The sequence below is a fragment of the Bombyx mandarina genome, chromosome 04 (genome assembly GCF_030267445.1).
Source record: "Bombyx mandarina strain Sakado chromosome 04, ASM3026744v2".
NCBI lineage: Eukaryota > Metazoa > Arthropoda > Insecta > Lepidoptera > Bombycidae > Bombyx > Bombyx mandarina.
This window is the reverse complement of record NC_143211.1, coordinates 11,076,842-11,100,796: the sequence shown is the minus strand read 5'-3', so window position 1 is coordinate 11,100,796 and position 23,955 is coordinate 11,076,842. Positions and strand designations below refer to the sequence as shown.

The 23,955-nt window shown below is 35.9% G+C and overlaps 1 protein-coding gene across 2 annotated transcripts in view; it reads right to left on the bottom strand.

Annotated features, from left to right (window-relative positions):
- Positions 1–23,608, bottom strand: part of LOC114248333 (uncharacterized) — a 32,154-nt gene extending 8,546 nt beyond the window's left edge. Inside the window, exons 1-6 of one of the 2 annotated variants that reach the window (XM_028181539.2) lie at positions 23,214–23,606; positions 11,203–11,414; positions 6,332–6,609; positions 5,781–5,951; positions 2,623–2,957; positions 554–1,985 (exon numbers count right to left, since the gene is read on the bottom strand). In XM_028181539.2, the coding sequence (XP_028037340.2) occupies positions 554–1,985; positions 2,623–2,957; positions 5,781–5,951; positions 6,332–6,609; positions 11,203–11,414; positions 23,214–23,599 (2,814 nt within the window). In that variant the 5' untranslated portion in view covers positions 23,600–23,606. Of the gene's footprint in view, positions 1–553; positions 1,986–2,622; positions 2,958–5,780; positions 5,952–6,331; positions 6,610–11,202; positions 11,415–23,213 lie in introns of both variants that reach the window. The other variant, XM_028181542.2, reaches the window with a different exon arrangement.
- Positions 23,609–23,955: the final 347 nt, after the last annotated feature.

The following is a 23,955-nucleotide window of genomic DNA, read 5'->3' as shown; positions in this document are numbered from 1 at the left end:
CTACACCCTACCACCAGTAAATGCAGTTTGACAATCAAAGTACGCTAGTGTTATACTCAAAAATGGCTGTTGCTCAACTTCCGGTGAATCACTTAGTTACATTTTATGACGCTCACGAGAAAACATCCCAGTTTGTTCCTAAACATTAATACTTCAAAAACCAACCTGATGATTGATACCTGATCGGTTAGTGTAATTAGTGCTGCCCCTGTCTATTCCAATCGGTTCATAAGCGCGTATTGCGAGCGAATAGTGCGATAAAAATAAAGTATTCGTCATGCACGTGACATTTCGTGAATTCCTTGGCCTTGTTCTTCTACATATTTTCGTTCGTTCATGTTGTATTATCTATGGGCTCTTGTCATTAGGACCGAAGGCTAGTCGTTTCATTATTTTATATTTTATAAACAATGACCAGTGAATTACAACGAATTATTGCTTTATTAGTTAAATATTATCTATTCTTGTGCGCTTATTAGAACTAATAATTATTATAATTGATCATCGATTTTAAATGTTATACAAATAAAGATTAAATACTAAAATTACTTACTTTGCGACCTCCTCCTCCTCCTGCTGCTCGTTGAATGGGTGGTGGTGGAGTAGGATTTGGTGCTACGTATAAGCTTTCCGTCCTTTTTGGTTGGTACGGAGAAGGAGATATTTCCTGGCCGAGTGTTCGTTTTCTTAAGAGCGAATCTTCAAAAGCGTGATGCTCTCTAGAACTGGCTCTTGAAATCGAACCACGGCCGGACGCTAAATGACCGTTACCTGCTGGTGTAGCTGCCCTTGACGGAGGTCGTGATATCGTTTGTGGGGCAATTGAACAACTACGTGAACTTGGATTCGGTGCGGTAGCATCAACCGAAGGCTGTCGAGATCGTCTGCCGTATCGATCCACACTAGAGTCTCGGCTTGGAGGTCTTTTATAGTGATCAAAGTAATCGATTGAAGGACGTGTTCCTGGTTGTCGGTTATCCCGTGCTCCATTAATAGCGTCCTGTTCAGAGGGATGTGTTTGACGATAAGCTTGATTGTCGACCGTTCCTTGTCTATATGCTTGATCTGGTTGCGTTGTCTGTCTATACATATTATTATCTTGGTCATAGTTTTGCCGATAGTTTTGCGGTTCTGTTGGTCCAGGTTGCTTGTTATCCAGCAAGGCACCTTCAGAGTGTACCGTTCCCGAGCGAAATTCGGTGCGCCCGTCAACGTAGGTATTAGCTTGCGTGTCATACGTAGGTTGACCGAGAACGCTCTGGCGCCTTGTTGCTTGTTGAGGTTGGGGTTGAGCGTTCCAATCCTGTTGTGGTCGTTGGTTTGCCGTGGCTCTAACTGCTGACGACAATCTCCGACCTTGATTCGTAAATGGTTGACCGCTCTGATCATAACTTTGTTGTTGAGATATTGAATCTTGCCTGTTCTGACGATATGGAGCAGATGGGTTTGGTGGTACACCTGGAGAACCGGTACCGTAAGTATTCATTTGTTCATTTTGTACATACTGTTTGTGTGTGTCCGGAATATATGACTGTGAATTTGTAGGCCATGAATCTTGTTGAGAGGAATGGTATGGGTCGTGTGGTGGTCCAAGATTTCTGTTATCTGAATTGTAATTTGAACTGTTTGCAAGTCGTGGGTCAACTGGTTGATTACCAGTAGTTTTAGGATATTGCGTAGAAAGTCTTCTGGGCATTGCGTTCGGTACGGCGTTTGTTTGTGGAAGCTGTGAGTGCGTCGGAGGGATATGATTTGGAATGCTCTTTCCGTCCAAGATCTTTTCAGATTCTTGCGGTACGGGTGGTGCAACTTGTGCGTCGTAAGCCTTTTGTCTGTATTTTTCTCTTAATCCTATTCGGTCGAAACCAGGATGTTTGAAATCTGGTGCGAATTGCTTCGCAGTCATTTGCGCTATATCACAGTCTTCTTTTGCTTGGTCTGCGGCTGCATCCGCTTGTTCGGCTTTACCACGTGCTGTAGCGGTTCTGTGAAAACAGTTTAATACTTGAAATGTAACGTGTACCGTTCACTGAATATAAAAATGACGTATTGGGTACGATATTTTATGTACTCGTATCGAGTAAAACAACCGACAGGATTCAAATCCGAAGTAATATTTTTTCAGAATAAATACGTAAATAGGGAACTAGTGGTCCCCCGGTAGTCGAAATTCGACTGTAATTAATTGAAATTATAAGTTTGTACACTATTATCATTCTATTGTCAAAGACGTATAAACTTCTATAATCACAGATTTAGATTACACTTTAGACAAATATGAATAATAAAAAATATTTATTTTTAATTCTCCATTAGATCACTGTCTATAAGCAAAAAGAAAAGTTTGACAATAAACAAATAGTATGCATACGCGTGTGAGTCAAATACAAGGTAGTGTGTTTAATACTTTTTTTCATTGATTTAATGTATTTTTTATGCATAATTAAAAAAAAATGTACATTCTGCACTCCTCTTTATTCTCTATAACTGTAGGAAATTTCGTACTCCTCCGTCTGCGCAATTTTCGTAAAAAGGAATACAAAGTTATAGCTTCACGTATTAATATATAGATGAGATGAGAACGGCAATTAATACGGTTTTTTAAAAGTATGCTTTAGGTACCTGGAAATTGCAATGTCCCCTTTTTGCAACGCTATCTTTGAGGCTCGTTGTGCAGCGTTAACTGCTGAGTCGACACGTTCTCTGAACTTGGCAGAGCGCATCAGGAACATGTGTTTGCGTTTTTGGCTCGTGATGAGAACGTTATTCTTGTATTTGCCTTCTTCTTTCGTGTTATCGCGGAAAGTTGTGACGCCGTATCCGTATTTTCTGTTCTCGAACCATTCACCCTCGTATCGTAGACCGTCGCTACGTTCACTGATGCCGTAACCAGTACGTTTATCATTTTTCCATTCACCCATATATGTTTCTATGATATTGGCATCCAAATGTTCATCCTGAACAAAAATAAACCACAGTTTAATTATTATTCTATGTATGATCAAGTAGATTTGTGTCTATGACAGCGGGTCTAGAATTATGCTATATTGCTGTATTAAATAAAATAAAATAAATAAATTAAACTGCAAATATTAGCTACGACAAAAACGAGGAGGCAAATAAATCTAAGAATCTTAGAACTAAAACAACACGCATTTCGTCATGTAAACTACGAAAAATCACATGCTTTCAGGACATCAAAAGGAGATTTAATTAAGACATTATAAAACAGGACAAGGATAGTGAACTAAGTGTTAATTATTTATAATCATTTACAAAAATATTTCATTATGAGGGAATGATAATCTAATTATGGTTTTTGTGTTAACTAGGAATTTATTTACCACCTTTCATTACGAGTAGATGTCCATTTGAATAGAAAAAATTCCGAGGCTTGAATAACCACACCACGTTAGTACTGTTAATATGCCTTGAAATCTTGATAAAATACATTTCGAAAACAAAAAATTAAAAATTCGTTTAAAAAGTTTTGTTGAAATAAAAAAAAAAACATAAAATTGATCTACGAAGGTCCCATGAGAGCTTAGTCAACGTCATTAAATTAATATTATTATTGATTTATTAAATTTTTAACACGTATGTTATGGAATATTGCGATTCAATTTTAACTCACTTTTTATCATAATTGAACCTGGCAATTATGCACTTTAGATGGCAATAGAATAGAAGAAGAGATTGGCACTTTAGGTGGTCTGATGATAAAGTTGGATGATGGGTAACGGAATCTTTGAATAGCTATTTTTTATTATTTAGATGAATTGACGAGCTCACGGGCCACCTGGTCTAAAATGGTCACTGGAGGTCATAGACATCAACGTAACGTAAATTCCGCTACCAACTTTGAGACATGATTTCTAAGTCTCAGTTTTGTAGTACAACGGTTGCCTCATAATATCGAAGCGGATATTACGGTAGAAGAAATATATATTTTTTATTTTTATTTTTTATTGCTTAGATGGATGGACGAGCTCACAGCCCACCTGATGTTAAGTGGTTACTGGAGCCCATTGACATCTACAACGTAAGTGCGCCACCCACCTCGAGATATAAGTTCTACGGTCTCAGTATAGTTACAACGGCTGCCCCGCTCTTCGAATCGAAACGCATTACTGCTTCACGGCGGAAATAGGCAGGGTGGTGGTACCTACCCGTGCGGACTCACAAGAGGTCCTACCACCAGTAAAGAATAGAGAATGGTGGTACTTTTACCAGTGTGAGCTCACAATATGCTCTATCACCAGTGATCATGCAAATTTTTATTTTTTGCTGGTTTGATTATTTTTACATAATGGTATTCCTTCATCGTGGAAATTATTCGTGAACATGTGTTATGTAATTACGTTTTTCATAAAAAAAATGGTAACTGCCTGCGGGATTCGAACAGCGGCATAATCACAACGCACGAATAGAAACTTCATTTTATTTTGATTACGTGATATCATTATAATATATAATATCGTGATATCATTCAAGTAGAACGCAATCTTTGTGCCAGAATGTCGAAGATTGTGCATTTTAAAACCAACTATTAGTACATAATACTGTCATAACTGATTTTTGTTTGTTTCAAGTAACAAAACCAAAACACAAAAACAAAGTAACAAACTCAAAAAATCTAAATTAAAATTACACCTGTCCAAGGGTGTCTGCGCTCTGGCGTGTTCAAGGGTATGTTAGTTTATACGTGCAAATGGTGAATTTATGTTATGTATATATGTATCTATATATTATTTAAGGATATATATTTTTATTTATTTCTAGCTTCAGTTATACAAGAAAATGATGAAAAAGAGAAAGTGATGAAAAGTGACAGCCGTTGCAGAAAATAACAAAAAAATTGATTTCATGTCAGGATGGATGGCTTCCATGATCACGAGCCCGAAGCCTCTACATGTTACTAGATGTGTACGGGCAACGATAATGGGTTAAGATCAGGTGGGTTGCGAATTTGCTTATTATATGTACAATGCAACGTATAAAAAGTAAAAACAAGAACATTATTTGAAATCTCATATCGTCAGTAGCCAGATCGTCACATTGGATAGCGACATCCGTGTTCTTCGGTAATAATTAAGCAGCATGATCTACGAACCGATATTAATATAATAGGATTTTTTTTATTTCTCAAATAAATGCTTTCACAGAACATGTTGATACTACAAAGTCGACAAAGTTAAAATGAATCAAATTCTTTATCAACAAATTCAAGCTCTTTAATGCTCCAATTTCAATATTACATTTAAATAAATGATGCGTGAAAATGTCGCTAAGCTTTTGTGCGTAATAAATTTCTCTGTATGAGGTTTTGCAGAGTATTAAAAGAGTCGTAAAAGAGTCGCAAGCGAAGGTGGATAGAGTGAAGAGAGTGCTGTAGTTATTTATGAATTTGCGGAATTGATTGGTTTGATTTGTGCACTCCGCTCTGCTAATGCCATCCAGCTTCTTTTGCGATAGACGTGGACATTTTCTAATTGGTTTAGAAATTACTTACCCAAGCTCATTGTAATTAATTTATTCGAACACATTTTTTTTCAAAATAAAATCAAAAAATTATAGTAAATTTTTTTTTTTTATTCAACATAAATGAAAGTACAACATACTTGTTGAACGTCAAAAAAACTACCGCCAGTTCACAAAAACTAGCCTCCGTCCTGAGAAGAATTGGCAAGAAACTCAGCGGGCATGTCTTTTTTTTTCTTCTTTTTTTTCTTTTTTTTTTATATTCGATTTTTTTTTAATACAATAAAATTAAAGCCCACCTCAACCATAAAACTCGTGTTCGAATTAGTGTGCTGAGAGGCATGGGTCATAGCGGAGTGCGTGCTCTCTACGGAGGAGACCCAGGAGGTGGTCGAGTCCCCCGAGCCGGAGCGAACCGAGCCACCGCCGTGCTTGTCCAAGTCGCCCGCACTGCGCGGCTTGCCGAGCCTCTGAAATCACGCGTCATCACCATCAGGAGGCTTTCGTTTATCGATATTTTGTATTTTGGTTTTGTCAACCTGATCCTGATCTTAAACGATTCTAATTTTAGAGTCCATTAATTTTTTTATTATTTTTTTTGCTCTTATAGGCAGAAGGGCATACGGACCACCCGATAGTGAGTGGTTACCGTCACCCATGGACCTCAGCAATGCCAGGGGCAGAGCCAGGTCGCTGCCTACCGAAATATTAGGTTTTTGAGCCATTTTGTTTTCTAAAAACCAATTTATATACAAATCAATCTTAGTGGGGTTTTTCGTAAAATTTTACTTTCTTGTTGTCGTTACTTTACCTTAAAATTATTTTCATTATAATATCTGTTTCAACTTACAGTAAACAGTCCCTTTTTCGTGTTCTCGAAAAGTGAACCGCGTCTGCCCGAGGGCCGGTCGGAACGGCGCGCCAACACGAAACCACCCCGGGCGTCGTCCATACGGTTGGTTCGCCTTTCCGAAGGATCCGAGGCGCTGCCCACTTCCGTGAGCGAAGACATCGAGCCGCGGTGATGGCGCGACGCGGCCCGGTAATGCGACGCCAGTCCGAACGGTGCTGATGTGCGGACGCCGTATCCATGACGACACCCTCGCATCCATTGTCCTTGATATGTGCCTGTAAAATGATATTTGTTTTGATCAGATGAATACTATGCCGTTGCAAAATAATGTGCATACGTAATATGCAATGGACACGATAGGGGTCACCAATGTAGGTTCGTCTATCTGGTAAAGTAATCTGGACCATTAAAAATTTGATAATTCGGTACTTATAAATTTGGGGATTACGACAAAGGGAAGATCTTCCATCGAGCGGGTGATATTGCTCGGTAGGCCGACGGTCCGAATATTGTTGTTCGGAACTTGTATAATTGTATAAATAACACCTTTTTCGTCTTCCTAAGACGTCTACATCCAGAGCAATGATTAAATCAGTGCAGGCGTCTGAGCTGCGAAGTAAAAAAAAACAAAATGGCTGCCATTCTAGTATGGGCCAAGAGAAAATTGGGATACTGATTTGTCGATAAAATCCCCATATTTTACCCCCATTAAGTCTCTGACACTGGTGCACGGATACATTGTGTATGTAAGCTTATCTTGTCTTATCTTGTGAAATGTCGTAAGCGAGATTCAGGCATCTGTCAAATATTTTGTATTCTGTGATGGCTACCGCCACAATAAGTTCAAAGAACTTAGTATGCAGTTTTATTAAGAATCTTACATAATAAAACTAATATATGTCAAGAAATACTGTGAATATTAGATTATTGTCCTCATTTACAGAATTTAAGCTCTGTACATTTACATCTGATACCCGAGCCAAATACAAACTAACGTAACTATCGGCAAAAAATAGGTACTCGCAGCGAAAAAAGAACAATTTTCATTCATGTTTTATGGTATGCATAAACTTACATAGATCCTGAACGCAACTATAATTAAATTTTGTAATGATACCGCGATTCGTACAATTGAGACTTCAGTCTAATATAATATCATAGGTACATGATCTCGGAGGTATCCTCAAAAAAACCGTACCCGATAATTGGGAATCTCAGAATGGAAGTCACAATTTTTACGACTTTGACCAACTATTGACTTAAATAATCCGTATTATAGAGACTATTTATTCCTGGAGCCACCAATGTAATAATATTTTATTAGTGTCAAAAGGAAAGTCATTAGCGAACCTTAGAAAATACCTATGTTCAGCACCGGAAATTTTCGGGCTGGTAGTATTAGTAGTAGTAGTAATATAATTGACTAAGAATTCATTTTTGTTCAAAACGTAGGTACATTATTCGTAAACCTGCTTTCCGTGTTCTTGCTATTCCGTTACCGCCAGCATTGCGTTTGAAATACAATGAAATGGTTTTTAAGAAACTAGGGAATACGGATAATTAAATTTAATTTGTTTTCGGTAACGATTTTCTTACGTGTGTATAATATAATACTCTGTATATAAATAAATATCTAGTATAGAATATTATTATGACGAAGTAAAGATTTTCCACCGAGCGGGTGATTTTTATAGTTTTATTTTATTTATTGCTGTTCGGACATTTATGTGAGCTCATGGGCTAAGCCTGAGAGAATTTGCTAACACTAGCCCTAACAAGAGCAGTGCTTCGCTAAATCTACCAACGGATAGGAATCGCAATCCACTAAGAAGCTCCAGCGAGAAACTCCATGGGTTGTGTCAATTGGCCAAGTTCCACGTCCAGCTCTTCGAGACTCGAACTCGTCGAGTTTGACGAAAACAGTAACCGGTGTCTGGAAAACCTACAAGCACTGAGAGTAGATTCGAAGGCTCCAACAACAGATTTTTTAGGCGATGGAGGCTTTGCATATACATATGTATATCCGACCCGACTTAGTAACGAACCGACGATAAACTATATAGTTTGAAGAGGCCATGATAAGAGAATTAGCAACAATTATTGTTCTTCGCAACTTTCAAATAATAAATACAAGCTTATTTTGTAAATGTCGGTAGCGTGAATTATTTTTTTGCCAGATTTCTACTTTTTTTATGATTCCTATCGCTAGAAATACTTATTCAATTACATCCAAATTGTATTAAATGATTTTGAATTTACAGAGTACATTTGTTCATCTATATCTTTAAAATATAAAAACTTTTTTAACTAACAGATTCATCAACGCAGAGCGGCTAAGATACTGTGGCTACAAGTTTGAAATTTTGGCAGTTCTTGCCTTTTATGATGTAAGTATTCATTAAGGAAGGATTTTTAGGAGGACAGAAGCATTAATTATCATATAACACTATACTTCTAGTTTCTAATAAATTTATGCACCTATCGGCATTTTCAGAATTTCACCCCTAAGAGGTTGAATCAGGGTTTGAAAGGAGAAGTTCGCACCTTTACAGAAAGAAGCATGAAAATTTCACTCTGAAGCCGAGGCTTCTGGTTAAATATAATGTAATCATTTTGTATCTATGGATGCTAAATAAATAACGTATTTTCAGTTAACAGTAACTTTTAGTTCTCATTTTCAATTTGCAGATGTATTATAACTAAATTTAGTGAATATCTTTCATGCTTCGCTGCGACTGTCAGTAATATCTATGCTATTTATAAAGTACTCGCCGCCATTTATAGTAGAAGATAGTAGTAAATGACGATTAGGTACAACGAAGGTAAACAAATTCATTAGGCACAGACAAATAATGAAAAAAAAAAAACATGCAAATCTAACTCATTTAATTTTAGCCCGCTGTATCTTAATGATCATTTTAACTGCTGCTACTACTTCCATATCTCGTTCCATAGCAGTAGTATCCTCACCTATTTTACTTTCCATTCCCTAATTCCTACCTCGTGATTTTATCTTCAGAATATTATTTACATCAAATAAAGTAAAACGTTTGGCAAGTTCACAATATTAGAGTGATGGATAGATGGATCGTAAGATCGTCTGTTCACTTCAGATCAATTCATATAAATTTTTTCAAGATTTGCTTAAGCTACATGTGCTCAATAATTTTATTTGAAATTAGAGCACTTTTCAAATTTCTAGATTTAAGGCCCTCTATCCATTTAAATTAACTAATATTTAAAATTCAATGATAATCACTGATATCTCTAGATTCGTTTTATTGCATCTTCTCTTTATTAGTGGCTCATTTGAATTGGTAGAAAAATTCCAATTTTTGATGGAAATTTATTATCATCCTCGAATAAAATTATAACTATACAAAAATAGTTTCATAGTTCGATCTCATTCTGATTTCTCACTGTCGGAGTTGTGATGTATTTTTTTTATTGTTTTAACTGTTCTATCTGGTATTAAAATGAGTGTTCGATGTGATTGTATGTCGGGTCGTATGGCAGGCGTGCCGGTGCTAAATTTAAACAGCGAGGGCCGTACGGGCCGCGCCGACGTTGTCGGCAGCATCGTTCGTCCGTTCACAGGGCCAGCTTACTCACACCATCCATACAATAAATTACAACTAATCACGTACATACTGTAATTATCTTCTAAAATGTTCTACTGTAGTTGGGGAGCCACGGCTTTATATACAACTAGCTGTACCCGTCCACTTCGCTGGGCATTTAAAATTAACATTATTATTTCTCACCCCCACAAACACTCTCATCATTAACGCCCCCGCAACTGGTGTAGGGAGTCCAACACTCATATAAATATTAGCCTATCCATTAAGTACATGGATACCAAGTTTCAAGTCAATCGGTCAATCATGGTTCAGTAGTTATAACGAAACATCCGTAAAAACCATTGTAGATTTATACAATATTAGTACAGATTAATGACTTATATCATTGAAAAATGTGCCAATGGTTTAATTAAACATCTATTTGTATCAATTCACACACATTGAACTTTGCTGATTGAAACATTTAAATGGTACACTAATGCATACGTTATGCATGGGCTATTTATGTATTATTTTCTAAAGAGTACGATAAGGCAAAGCACGTAAATTGAAGGCCCAACGAACTATAGCCGATAGTGTACGAGTCGAAAGTTGTTAGATTATTGACATGAATCACTGTGTTCGGATTTGTTTTTGCGTCAGAGTAAATCATTCTGTTAATAATTGTAATTCTTCGAATGACAAACACTGAGAATGAGTCAACCTTAGACCAATTAACATAGTGCGTCAAGATTTGGTGACGTCATTAGTGCTGTTAAGGTATATTTTCTTGAATCAGAACTGAATTTCAGTATAACAAGTTTCAAGGTAAAGATATCTCAATTGATTCTGATTGCCTTTTGGCACGATGTTGATGTTGTGGTGTTTTATTACTTTGTCCATTATCGAAAATTTTAGGCATCATATAAAATTGTACCAATGAAAAAACAAAATATACTTCGTTTCTAAGATTAGATTATAATTATTAGAGAAAAGGATTTCGCAGCGATCTAAGGAAAAACTTATTTGTCAAACAAAAAAAATGTTTGAATCTCTGAAAGTCCGCGTTGCGCTAGTAAAATCTAGGTCGTAAAGTGAGAGAGAAAATTATCCATTTAAATAATTATCAATTTAAGATAGTGGGATGTTTATGGTTTTCCTTCTAATTGAACAAAACGATGCAAAATATTCTGTAATTTTCGATTGTATTTGGAGACACGGTATCCTAGAGAGTTTTCAAGTTATGTTGGGATTTTTAGAAACTCTGTAATGTATCTATGTGATATTTATGTAACAAGAGATACTTACCGCCATCGGCGTATGTTTCAGAGCCGTAGCCGTCTTGAAATCCGTTAGCCCATGTGCCTTCATACTTGGCGTTGCTAATTGTGCTCTGTCGTACGCCGTATCGGCCTTTGGAACCTTGTGTCCATTCACCGCGATAAATCCACCGGTCGCGGTTTTCGACACCCAATCCGTGACGTTTTCCACTCTGCCATTGTCCTTCGTAAGTGCTCCCACTGGAAAGAAACATAAAAATTTGAGACTTCCTCTTTATGAAAAAGTATATGTGTTATTATTTATATATAACTTTAATAGCTCTGTGAATCATAAATTCCGGCAGACTTCGTAGTGCCTCAATCGATAAATAGCAGACCTAAACTTTTGTATAAAATAAATTTAAAGCAAACAAAAGGAATCCGTCCGACGGGGGACACATCAAAGGAAAAACAAAATTGTTATTTTTTATTTAATTCCGAGCATTTTCATATTTGTCTCTACCTTTTAAACCTTCTCTGGACTTCCACAAATAATTCAAGACCAAAATTAGTCAAATCGGTCCAGCCGTTCTCGAGTTTTAGTGAGACTAACGAACAGCAATTCATTTTTATATATATAGATAAATAATACATTTTTTAAAGAGCACTCGCAATTTTTTTAAATTTGCATAAATTCTTCAGAAAATCAGATTCTACTCTAGACAAAGAGTGGGGGGCCAAAAAAAAAATAGGAAATTGACCGCGATAAAAACTATTTTGGCAAAATACATATTACATTAATTCATTATAATATATTATTCCGCTCATGCCGCATATAACACAGAGGCTGCTTACGTGAAAAATACTGTGGAAGAGTAAAACTGTTATAGTTGGTATTATCTTAAATTATGTACACATCTGATTTAAGTAGACATTAACTACAACTTTTTTTTTGTTGCTTAGATTGGCGGACGAGCTCACAGCCCACCTGAAGTTAAGTGGTTACTGGAGCCCATAGACATCTACAACGTAAATACGCGACCCACCTTGTGATATAAGTTGTAAGGTCTCAGTATAGTTACAACGGCTGCCCCACCCTTCAAACCGAAACGCATTACTGCTTCAGGGCAGAAATAGGCAAGGCGGTGGTACCTATCCGTCCGGACTCACAAGAGGTCCACCAGTAAAATAAGTAAGTCTTCTTCGGTTAACCTCTTCACCCTCTACCTACCATTTCCATACATCTCTTAGTCACATGCATCTTTTGTCTACGCATCACATGTCCATACCATGCTAACCGTCCGCACTTTACAGTATTAACAGAATTAATAAGATAAAAAAATATGTAATTCATTCTTAGTTCGGTTTGCTATTTAATCGTGGTTTTAATTTTTTAAATTCATATTTTATGTTCTATTTTCTGACACTGTATTGTCACATAACCCTACCACTAAAATTTTCAAACTAATTAGGTACTTTTAGATTAGATGAGATTGAGATTGAGAATATAGGCTAAAAAGGCACTCGAACACACTATTTTTGTTAGTAAGAACGAATAGACTACGGGCCTCCACTGGACCTGATTTATTATTTTGTAAATAAAAGCCTGATCAGTCTAGTCAAAGTTGCAGTCCGTGTTTGCTTCCCGTTTGAAGTGTTTATATTTTTGGGCGGGGTGTGGTGGAAATGTTTATCGTAACTTCTTTTAAAAGACAAGCATGACAAAGGAGACTTTACTCTCCGAGAACATAAAATGTTCACTCTTTTTATCCATAGCCTGCTTCTGCGAAACGACTATTGACACCTTCAATGACACTTTTCATGAGACGTTGCAGTCCGGTGAGTAACTGAAACAGCAGGATGGTTGTTTTCAGTCTAGATGTTGGAACAAACGATCTCTCATGCCATGGTTATGTCGAGTGTCGGATATGTGCGTAGAACTTTGATGCCGAACGCATGCTCCGCCACAACCAGATCTTAAGGCGTTGAAACATTCTTTTTTTTTTGAAAGATTACTGGTGGCCCGGAGGCCTTTCTAGCTTCACCAGGACAGATGGGCGAGCAAAAGCTCAGCCAGGAGTGAAACATTCTGAATACCGCCTCGAGGTATTCAGACTACTTCGACCGTTAGGGCTCCATAAGGCTGCTGTTTCATGAATCGCGTTACTCTCGTTTATAGTGGCGACTGGACATGCCAGTGAGCAGATAATAAGACCGTTTTGGTAGTTACTGTTATTTGTAACAGTGTGTATCTACAGTGTTTATGCGAATAGTTGAGATTCATTCATGAAAGATGCTCTGGTCGTAATGTGTTGTCCAATAACATTTGATGAGCCAAACTAGTAGAATCTCTAATCAATCTATGTGTTGTATTATTATCGTCTTGTAATTAAAATGGTCGTTGTAATTCAAGACGCAATAAATTTCTGTATGCTTCATCAGCTAAGGAAGGCTAAATAACGTTTTAAATTATCTCAAAGATTTTATTCTGGAACCTGGTGGTAAGAAAGCGGTGGTGGAACCTTTCCGTTCCGGTTTGCTTGAATTTTCGATCATTAAATGTATGTACCTGTTTATTGTTTATCACCCGGTTCCCCTGGCGATTAACACCTATTCACAAGCCAGTTTTTTTTTTAACTTCATATCGACGTCATAATTATGTCAATATCAGTTTTATTCAGGTCATTGACCATCGTTAGTCATATGGAACCAGAAGAAGAACCAACGGACTTGCTCCAATATGTTGGACTGACCAGATCAAGTTTGCTTTAGTCCATGTTTGAGCTTATTGACGATGAATAAGGGCTGATAGAGAGATACTGGGGGACAAGCGACATGAAACCCTAAAACTACGTCATGACGACTACGACCGCTCCGAATAGTGCGAGTTGAAAAGAAGAAGGTCACGATTGAACTAATGAAGATAAGCATAAAACACAATACAACGAAATGCATAGGTATGTAAAAATATTGCTATATTAACTTGCGGTAAGAAATTATATTCATCTGTTCAGAACATATGAGAACGTTGAACGAACGGAACAATTCGAGCCTAATCTCTATTTATAACGCATGTTACACACACACTCCTAGCAGCGTAACTGAATATTTCAAGTAAAACCAACAAGCTTTAGATGTACCGAGAACCGACCTTGGGCTCGCAAACGAGGGCGGGTCGCTAAACCAATATTACACCTGCGTTAGACTTTATACACCTGCATATCATTCGTGTTTATAATATTTATCATTTCTCTAGGTGTTCATAATAATACGCACATATGAATCATTAAATCGATTCGATCATACCACGTGTTATTTGACCAATGAGTTTGGTAAGGGACATGTACGAGATAGCTTTTAATGTAAAATGTGGGTCATTAACTACGACATAAATATATCTCTGGTCCACGTGGTATATTATTTTTTATTTACGTATACCCGGCATACCCGCACCTCCGCTGTGCCACTGCATTTCGTTTATGAGGCGAGCTTGGGGTTATTGGTGAGGAATGAGAAGATATGATTAACTCTCCGACTCAACGGCTCCGGCTTCCTCCATTTACTTTCTAGTCGATTCGAACAGCGAAGAGTTCTCTAAGATTTGCATGTGCATTGCAAGTGACACCTTAAAGAAATAAAATATTTTACAGTAAAAATATATTATAAAGATTTTGCCAATTCTCATTATTTGAGAACCGAGTGCGAAAGAAGTGCATTAGATAACTTCTTTGGTTTTTTTAAACTGTTTTTTTTTAATTGTATACTTGCTATTTTAATGGGTTTTTTTTCAAACAAAATTTATGTATTTATTACTACATATCTATATATATTCTTTGATTTTCACGACGCGGAGATATAAAATATTACTTAAAGTACGTAATTATCAGTACACACCAATCGATTCAATTGCAAAACATGTTTTATCAGCTAAAGAATATTCTCCGCCAATGCCAGTTTCGCGTGAATTTTCAGCCTTCAGTCGTGAAAATTGTCACGTTTTATCATAAACGTTTTTGTAAACGTAGCTCAGTCATTGAATTTTGTATACAAAGTATTTGGAAACCTTTGAAACCGTGCCGCAAACTTTGTAATTACATAGTTACCTACTGAAATGTAAATTATGAATGTTAAATTGTTTGTTCTTTGAAAATACTTTACATTACATGTTCCTATAATGTTCATAACTATTCAATTTTCTTTAAACATTCGGTATGTAATTTCCTTATCTAGTCATACAAAAATATTGTCAATATTTTTGTTTTTCTCAGGGTTTGTCGAGTTCGGCGTGTGAACAGATATTTTTGTAAAAAAAAAACCTTTAAAATTAAACAGTAGTTAATAAAGAAAGAAAAGAATAAACTACATTGCACACCAAAATACCATTAACATTCAAAAACAGTCAACTGGTATATAATTATACAAAAGGCGGTCTTATCGCTAAGAGCGATCTGTTCCATCAACCATTTTATCTACAGAAATCTACCTACCTAGTAGTTTATTATATACATAATATAGTAATAATAATAGAAATAATAAATAATATTTACCTAGTGATTTATTGAAGGGCTCTGAAAAATCATTCAACTATGATTGTTTTCCTTTAAAATTATTAAAGAAGAACTTCATAGTCTAAGCAAAGCAACATTTTCTCTCGCTGAAAAACAGCCCTTTGTGATATATTAGAAAGATATTTGTGTAAGTAGATTTGCAGCTAAATGTCGGATCTCTCAGAAATCTAATTAGAGATAGTTAAAGTTGTAACCCCTTACGTCATCGAATTAAGAGTTTATTTAGATAGGACAACCGAGAAAATCTTTTCTCTTTCTAAAAAAAAAGAAAAATGTTTAGAGAATATTTGTGCGAAATATAGAACGCGCTCATGACAGAAAAACTTCTCGCATTGCAGAATAATTTACAATAATAATGTCCATAGTTTTATGTTTTACTGAAATCAACACAATTCGCAGCATTACGAAAATTATTTTGAAGCATTTAAAATGAAAGAATTTGTTTATTATTCATTGTTAAAACCGCCAAGCGGTTTCTTGTTCAGGAACAGGTCAAGCACGTGAGGAATTTGTGACGTAAATAGGGAAAGAGCGTTCTGTTTGCAATTATAATGAGATGAATCATTTACTGAACACCGAACACGGTTCCCGTTAAATAAATGATCATTGATCCATATGAAGCACTGAATCAGTGTTTATAACTTTAGCGTTTTCTACTTAATGTACGTTGTTTATTGTGCTGGAGGGTTTTTTTTTCTTATAATTATTTAAAATGTGTTTTCAAGTTTATTTTAAAATACGCAGTTTTTTAACAAGAATGTGAAGATTAGAAAAGTATCTTTATTTTCTTAAATAAATAAAAAAACATTTAATTTAAATAGTTAAAAACACTTTTACGATTTTAAATGACAGTCACGATGATTAATTAAGTGATAGAATGAATCAAATACACGACGCCATACATGCGTTGCCTACTATTGCAAGCAAACATCAATATTGCCTCAGAAACAGATAGTGTGGTTTCTATTTAAGATCAAAATAGGTACTTGTACGATATTTGAAGCAATGTTATTGGAATTAATGGCATACAAATGGCATACAAGTAGAATTGTTTCCAACGGTTTGAATAAAATTATAGGAACAATATTACAATTTGACTGCAAATGTTAAATTAGTACTTAAGTTTTCGAATATTGAAAGTACATAAATGTTAACATATTATGCGTTTATACCGATTTATTTAGTAGCGTGAGTGGACATCCGATAAAAGTGGGTGTTCCAGAGTACATTCACGGAAATCTTCTCTGTTCATGTTTTTGGTTGGACTTGCAATCGACATTAATGTGAGCGCGAACGGTTCGGCCATTAATTACTACGACCCACATAGTTAGTGTTTACTTTAAAAACTGAAGTTTGTAGATGCTACATACAACCTATGCTAAATTATCCTATCCGTTAGATATCCCAGTCCTCTTTGCACAATAATATGTTATACTATTGTAGCAATAAAATTGTAATGTATGTGTTTTTGTACACTGAAGATTTTTACATTCAAGGTTATAAAATTGTCTTCATCTATCCATGATTTCTAATAATTGATTTGTACATTCATCCGTTCGAGCATAGCAGTAAAACATTAAATGTAAAACGGAGGGCAAATTAGGATGAAACTTTAATATATATTTAAAGTTAATGTTTAAAAGAACGGTTAAAGTTTTATAGACATTTTCGCTTCAGGCATAAAGCTACATTTTTATAAGCTACGAATTTAATGAGAACTCTTAGTATGGGCGACTGACCTTCGCTCGGATTTCTCCAATGCGAATGATATTTAATACTGATATATGAAAATACATAATGCTTTGTCAGTCGCATATGGGTGACAATTTTCAAACCAATAGAATCTCGACAGCCGTACGTGGCGGGCACCTTTTTATTTATAAAATTTATATTATTATATTAAATAATAATATAAAAATATAAACAAATTGTTTTAAAGACTTTTCGTTAAATCCCGAAGCAAATTTTTAAACAAAATTATAAGAACAGTTTATTTGTCAGCACATCATTATATGTTTTGCTGCTCATATTATCAAATTTTACTGTGTAAGTGACATGCAATGCAATAATACACCGATGGACACATTTAGAGGAACGCAAAAAAGCTCAATTTCCTCGCTTATAATTATTGTGCATATAAGCCACGGATATCAGATAATAATAATAGTAAAAAACAGAAACGAGTTTCATTTCTTTAAGTAATATGTATATATTAATTATTACATTCTTTCATCAACCTTCGAATTTTTATGCCAATTTTTTTATTTAGATTTTATTATTAGATTATTGGTGTTTATCGGGATAAGTGTGAATAGTTACTGCAAATCAACTGGGAATTTCAGATGCAAATGCCACTATTGTTTGCTGTAGGGCTGGCTGTGTTACCTTAATTGAAATTTGCAACATATGTAATTTGGCTTAAAAGTTTCGAGTATCAACGTTTGTGGTCTACCGTTAAGTTGTGAAACGGCCTATAGGTACATTAGAGCTTACACAAAAATAGCAATAGAGTAACGTAAACATAAACCATAAAGACCGGAAAACTGGTTCACCGTAACCAGCGTAGTTAGAAACCGGGCCATAACTTAGGGTAAGCCTTAGAACAGTAAGCATACCACTCGATTTGGTCAGAATAAATTCACACTTGGCTGCCGGAGGTCCTCTTTTTATCGCATGCCATCGGATAGTTTCAAGTTAATTCTGCTTGCAATAACAAAGGTGGAAAAAACAGGTTGAAGTCAAGTTTTATTCACAAATCATCACAGGTTTAGCCTGAGGCTAGACGATGGAGCGGTTTAACTCTGAAGGAATGTTGTGTATGTCACCCCATACAAAAAACTCCCGTGTTTGTATGGGGCTACATACAGAACTCCGTGTGATTGAAAAGGGATTGCCAACAGCAGCACGATTTGTAGCTAATGTTTTACAGAAAATTATATAGCGAATTTGCTATTTTCATAAGAAATACATCTGTTTTTTGCATAATGCACGTACCCAAACTGCGGTCGTAGTTATCCAATACTTTTGAGTAGTTAAAATTAATGCTATGGTGGGTGGCAACATGCTCATCAAACTTAAGCCCATGGATAGAGCATGTATGAGTTAAGTTGATGTCGTCGTAGCTTAAATAATGGGACTGCTGTCGAGCAACTATGCCTATGTATCGAATCTCGTAAGCAGGCATCAGTTTTTCCAATGAAATGCGTACTAAGTCGTATTGACGTACGAATTTTACGTTGAGGGATTAACATCGTATAATAACAATAAAAACCCACAAAAAATATAATATACCTAAATATATTATACAATCCAGACGACCTCTTGTCTCAAAGCAGTATTTATATGGTGATGTCTCTATGAAGACTCTACGTTTCATCAAGACTATGTTTAACATCTTATCCTGTTGGATAATTTAGATATTAAATCATGATAACAATTTTGCATTACAGAAACGACTCTTCTGTATGCCTCTATCACACTATGTATTGCTTCTGGAGCGAAAAATAAGTAAGTAAGCATTTGGTAGATTTTTTCTTATGTGTTTTCCATTGGAATTTAATAGCGAATCGAAACACATAGCATGACTTCTGATGATTTCTAATGTGTGCCGGATATTAACAATTTATAATATCAATATATGACTATGTGACATGATTATCCAGGAAATAAGCAGGCTGGATTGAATATATCGCTGATCAAAGAAAGTTCCGAAATGTTGATTGAAAGGAAAGTTATCAAAATAAACCGGAACACTCGAAATAGGAATTGAAAATTTTTAGAAGTTGGTTTATAGCGTTGTAATTTATAATGTCATAGAAAAGAGAATGCAATATATCGGATACAAAAAAACCTATGACACTTCTACAAAAATGTTCAGATTTCTTCACAAATCTCTTTCATTTATCCTTGCTTTATACATATTATTATACATATTATAAGCTTGAATTTTTCATAAGCTCTCGTATTTCCTGGACCATGAAAGCTTTGTCTATTTTATGTCGCTAATTCAGGGGTATTTAGTTAAACATTACGAATAATCAAAACCAGTATCGTGATTTGTTATTTCTTTTATAAAAGGCATAAGGCTCACTTTTGATAATTTTTTCACTATGCACTAAGGATTCGTCATATTTACATACATACCTTATGTTGATTTAGATTTTGATTTAAGATACAATTTGTTTATTTACTTGGCCTAAGAAGATATTTATTTTATTATTTTGATAAACCAAATTTACGTATTATAATACTGGATTTTTAATCCATATGTTTGACTTAAAAGTAACTAAAATGAAAACCAACAGTCAGGTGCCAAAAATGTCTCAATCGTCGCATTGACGGTTTGACCTGACTGTTAAAAGCTTATTGAGCATTGTTATGATTTTAAGCTGAATGAAACAGAAATGACACTCGAAAAGCGACATTAAAAAGAGACAAGCATAAATCTATTGGATTTAGCTAACGCCAAAATGAGATAGATATAAAAGGCTTTTCATTAAGAGCGCTCGAACTTAAAAATAAAATAAAAAAAGCCTGTTCGACTCCGTTGTAGGAGGTGTATCCTGGTGGACCAATTTTCTACAACATCTTCGCACAAATGGGGCTCAATTTCACGAAAGCGCGAGTTATGTTGGCCTTCAGAGCGGCAATAGACTGTAGGTACGATCTCGGTGGCCAGTTGACGTTGCCAACACGCGAGATGACGAAGCCTTCGAATTTCTTATCTAATATTTTAATGTTTCCCAAGCTGTATGGCAAGTAGCACTGTCCTGTTGGAACCACATGTTTGTGAGATCCATACCATTTATCCTAAGTCAATCATCGTCCGATATCGGTCGCCATTGACAGTGAGCGCGGCTCCTTGTGCATCTTCGAAGGAATAAGGGCCGCTGATACCGCTGGACAAGCGTGTGGCATTACATGATGAAATGTCACGACTAAATATGTGTTCATGCCAAATTTGACAGCTATCACTTTACCAGGATGGCGGCTTTGAGCTGTCAAAGTTCGAGGGTCGCTAATGAAAAATCCTTTATTATAGTAAGTTTATAGTAACATTAATTTTGTGTTAGTCCCAGGCACCATTATTATTGCCAAAATTGGATACTTTTCATAATATAAAGTGTGTTTAAATAGCTCGACAATGTTCCATGTGTGGCCATAACACGACACTGGCAGAAATTGCTAAAAGTATCGGCAGATTGCCATTATAAAAAATAAAAAACAAATGAAAAACCCTATATGTACTTCTGACACCTTCACTTTTAACATGCACGTGTTCACACGTTTCTTTTATTGTTTAATTTTATTATTTTACTGCTAATACAGCTCTTTAATCCATCAGTCTTACCAATATTTAAGTATGTTCAATGATTTTCTTAACTCTCCTCGTAACTTTTCCTAATTGCTAGTGATAGATAGAGCATAGGGTGTACCAAAGCATTTAGATGTTGGGAGGATGACTTCCTTTGTAATATGTTATTAGTGTAATTGAATCTACAATATTGTCTTTAGTCTACTTTTAACCTTTACGTGTCTTAGGTTTCGTGATCGGTTTCAATGTTCCAATATTACATTACATCAACAAGCAATTTAATCATCTCATTGGTGTATCTAGTGGTTAGTGACTAACGGTTCAATTTCAATCAGAGTCCAGTAATTTTATTGAAGACTAGCTGACCCGGCAGACTTCGTAGTGCCTCAATCGAAAAATAAAAGACCTAAACTTTTGTATAAAATAAACTTAAAACAAACAAAACGAATCCGTCCGGCGGGGGACACATCAAAGGGAAAACAAATTTGTTATTTTTATTTAATTCCGAGCATTTTCATATTTATCTACCTTTTAAACCTTCTCTGGACTTCCACAAATAATTCAAGACCAAAATTAGCCAAATCGGTCCAGCCGGTCTCGAGTTTTAGCGAGACTAACGAACAGCAATTCATTTTTATATATATATTTTGCGGGGTATATGTGTACTTGGTCTTGAATCATATTTGTATGAACGCAGTACATGCTGTACAATGAGAACGTTAGGCATCTAATGTTACCTATAGTTCATTATTTCGACATTGTATTGAATTATTGTAATTAATATTATATAGTATAAGAAGAGAAGAGAATCGCAACTTTGTGTGTTAATGAACAATGTGAATTATCGTATTATAAAATGAAACTTAAAAAACATGCTTATGATCGAAGGTGAAGCAATAAGCTGATACTATTTCATGAGTAATCGTTCTGCTCTGTTTTAGTTCAAGGTCCTTTATTTACGACCTAAATTTTGAAATTTAGTTAGTTAATTTAGTAATTAAGTTAGTTAGTTGAGAAAAAGGAAATTTGTTTTTATTTCAAAACGACTCGGTCAGTGAGTTTACTACAACTCACATAAATCTATAAATTGGTTTAAATGCCTATCAAACGCTACTACATATTACATTAATATTACAACTTATCTCAATACTGAAAGCAAAACCCTAATTGAGTTTAACCATTATCTTGATTAGGATTCGTAAGTAGGCAGACTAACTGGCAAAAAGTTTGTTTACATATTACATACATAGATTCAATGATAGGACAATTTTCACTTTACCGAATTTTCTTTACGATCAGTTTAAGCTCTTATTATGTCATTTTAGTCGTTACTCGTCGCACGAATTGTGTTATTATTAAATTTCAATGCTAGATACTCGTGACGAACTAACAATGTTGCGACTTTTAACTAAACCTAACGGAATTTCAATTAGTTTTACGATAGTTAAAATGGGATAAACTGTAGATAGCCTATACGCAACATAAAGCTTTTTGAAACAATCTTGTAAAAAATTGCGCTTTAGCATTAATTAATTAATTAAAGAAGAATAAAAAAAACAGCTGCAGAATATAAAAGTTGACTTAAAATAAACATATACATAAATAAATAATATATATATAATATACATACATATTATATGTACATGCATATTTTCAGGTAAGTTAACGAGCACAATGTATTATGTACTCTATGTATGTCTTATGTATTCTATAGGTAATGCTGTTTGTGTACAAATACATTATTTGTAAAAAACGAGTAATACTTTCGATAAAGAATAATAATACTTTCGAAAATAGGCAATAGGAATTGTAGATTATATTGTTCTTGAATACCTACTGAAGTATCCACCATTAATAATTATATCAATTGAATTCATATCAGCCCAAAGTTCCGGAGCAATTTAATGGAACTGTCCGCGCCAATGACAAGGTCAATTGACACAGCAGCTTAACAGCACTATAAAGTGATGATATTGTTATCACATGTTATCAGTGGGCATCGATCGATGTGAACATTTCCACTGAGATTGGGCCATGAGGCACTTTCACCGCGCCGATACACGCGTTTTCTAGCGAAACACCGAACTCAATTATTAATAGCAGCCTATTTTTGGAGTCGCTTCGGACGCGAGTTTGCGCTCGGGCATGTGCGAGGCCCGGGCGAAGTCACTATCTCACCTGGGCCAGGTGTAGACGCCCGATACTTCAAAACCGAAGTTCCAAGAACCGGCGTAGGCTCCTTGGGCTTTAGGCCCAGTGCACACTCCGTGGCCATGGGCCTTGCCGTCATCCCAACTACCACAATATGTACCACCATCGTCAAAGTCGAATCGGCCACCGTTGAGGCCGCGCTGCGGGGGGTTTCCGCTAGCAGCGTGCGCGGCATCGGCTAGCTCGCTCGGCTGCATCACGCGAAGCCGTGGTGCCGCGGAGGGGAGGGCCTCCCGCGCGCACCCTCCACCGAGCTCGCGGTATAAATAAACATCAGCTGGGCATGTCGCGCCGCGGCGCGCTGCCGAGTGAACACCGCTCCGTTCCTGCGCGAGGAGCACTGCGCGTCGCATCCGCCCCTCGTCCGTCTTCCTCACCCCGCCCGCCCTGGCCGTGCCACGTACACACCCCGCCCGCCCTATTGTCGCCACTCGCTACAATCAACCATTGTATTTACGACATACGACAACATAATATAATTCCATTCAACTACATTAAAACTTTTAAATTGAATTTGTCAAGATAAGAAATACACGAGATGTGTTTTTTTTTCGTTAATCAGCCATTACATCTATACAATTTTTTTTGATTTCGAATCTCATTACAATACAATTTTTTTATTAGAACCAAGCTAAAGTATTATTATGTCTCTATTTGGAGAAGTTTATGCATCTTTTATTTTGCAAGTTTGCAGCGCAATATTCAAGTT